This window comes from Helianthus annuus, chromosome 4 (genome assembly GCF_002127325.2).
Source record: "Helianthus annuus cultivar XRQ/B chromosome 4, HanXRQr2.0-SUNRISE, whole genome shotgun sequence".
NCBI lineage: Eukaryota > Viridiplantae > Streptophyta > Magnoliopsida > Asterales > Asteraceae > Helianthus > Helianthus annuus.
The window spans coordinates 47,806,955-47,808,437 of NC_035436.2; the positions used below are offsets into that span (position 1 = coordinate 47,806,955).

The 1,483-nt window shown below is 41.1% G+C and overlaps 1 protein-coding gene across 1 annotated transcript; it reads right to left on the minus strand.

Annotated features, from left to right (window-relative positions):
* Positions 1-226: 226 nt before the first annotated feature.
* Positions 227-583, minus strand: LOC110933267. The gene has a single exon (XM_022176497.1). It carries the CDS (start codon positions 581-583, stop codon positions 227-229), a length of 357 nt encoding a protein of 118 aa, XP_022032189.1.
* Between the last annotated feature and the right edge of the window lie 900 nt (positions 584-1,483).

The following is a 1,483-nucleotide window of genomic DNA, read 5'->3' on the forward strand; positions in this document are numbered from 1 at the left end:
TGCCGGCAGTCTGAGAAGCCTGAAGTGCTTGTTCGGCTTTGCGGGTTTCAACCATAATGAGCTTGGAACGTGCATCATAGAAACTGGGGAGGGGATCCTGATTTTGAAGAATAGTGGCGATCCCCTCATATTGCTCATTCAATCCACTGATTAGTTGTAATACGAGGCTCTGGTTATCGACTAGTGAACCAACACTGGCAAGTTGATCGGAGAGAACCTTCAGTTGCTAACAGTAAGCCGAGACGTTTGGAAAACCGCTAAGACGCGTGTTAGAGAACTTGTGAAGAAGATGAATAGCCCGTGAACTTTTATTATCCTGTAAGATATTTTCGAGCGCCACCCATGCTTCATGAGCCGTAGCATTGGGTTTCAGAATGGTGTGTAAGAGATCGCTAGATATGGTTGCATAAATCCATTGCAAAACGATAGCATCCAGTCGATCCCACGCGTCATCGACGGGTTTAGCGGACTTGTCTTTGTCTTTTTCGGTTTCTTTGGATGAAGAGGATTCAGCAACGGGCTTGGGTGAAAGGTGTTGGATAACCTGGAACGCACGACAGTGGAGGCGAAAAGTTCGCTCCATGAGGCGTACAAACCGCTGTCCATCTCTAGGGTTACAGGAATGAGGCTTTTGATGTTTGTAACGGTAGAAGCAGGATGAAGTTTAACATCCATGGTGAAAGAAAGAGAGGAGACGAAGGGAAGAAGGGCAGAAGCGAGAAGATGGGATCGGAGGAGGGGGCGGCGGTAATTAGAGATCCCGGTCTCTTGATACCATGCTAGGGTTTAATGTTAATGGCTTTGTTGCCTCCTCTATTCTCATTCCTCAAATATATATAGACATGTACAAAACCCTAGAATTAATTACAATTGACATAATTATGGAAATATAATATTGACTCCTATTATTCGATCCGAATGTGACTTCCCAATTGAACCAAAGTCAATTCTTCCTTTTGATGTTTAAGGGTATGTTTAAAATTTGTCAATAATGCTTGAAACAGAAATTGACTCATCTATGCACAAATTGTGTTGAGTATATTGACCCAGTATGTGTAATAATTCATTATATTGCTCCATAACCGTTCTATTATCAATCATTCTGTAGGAATTAAAATTACTTACTAGAATTTTTTTGCTAGATGGACACTGCATGCATTCTGGTACACATCAAACAACCCATCACACATTCCATTCAATATATGTCCTCTGCATATATAATCATCATTTTTCCACTTCAACATTTTCCTTTGTTGATCAAGGGTTTCGTTTTCCCCTTCTTCAGGCATCAGTGTACTTAGAACGTACACAAATTTCAATATGGGTAACAGGAAGTGCATCTTCTTCCTCCAGCGAATGCCCTTCAAATTTCTCCAACTTTGCGAATTTGCTAGTCATGTCGCTTGCAAATTCACTGGTAGTCATGCCAAAATAGTTCGTTCTTTGTTGGTTGAAATCAGTATACAAATTGCTTGGATTAAAT

Coding starts and splice junctions, on each gene's coding strand:
- LOC110933267 (XM_022176497.1), bottom strand. CDS start 583: ATGGAGCGAACTTTTCGCCTCCACTGTCGTGCGTTCCAGGTTATCCAA.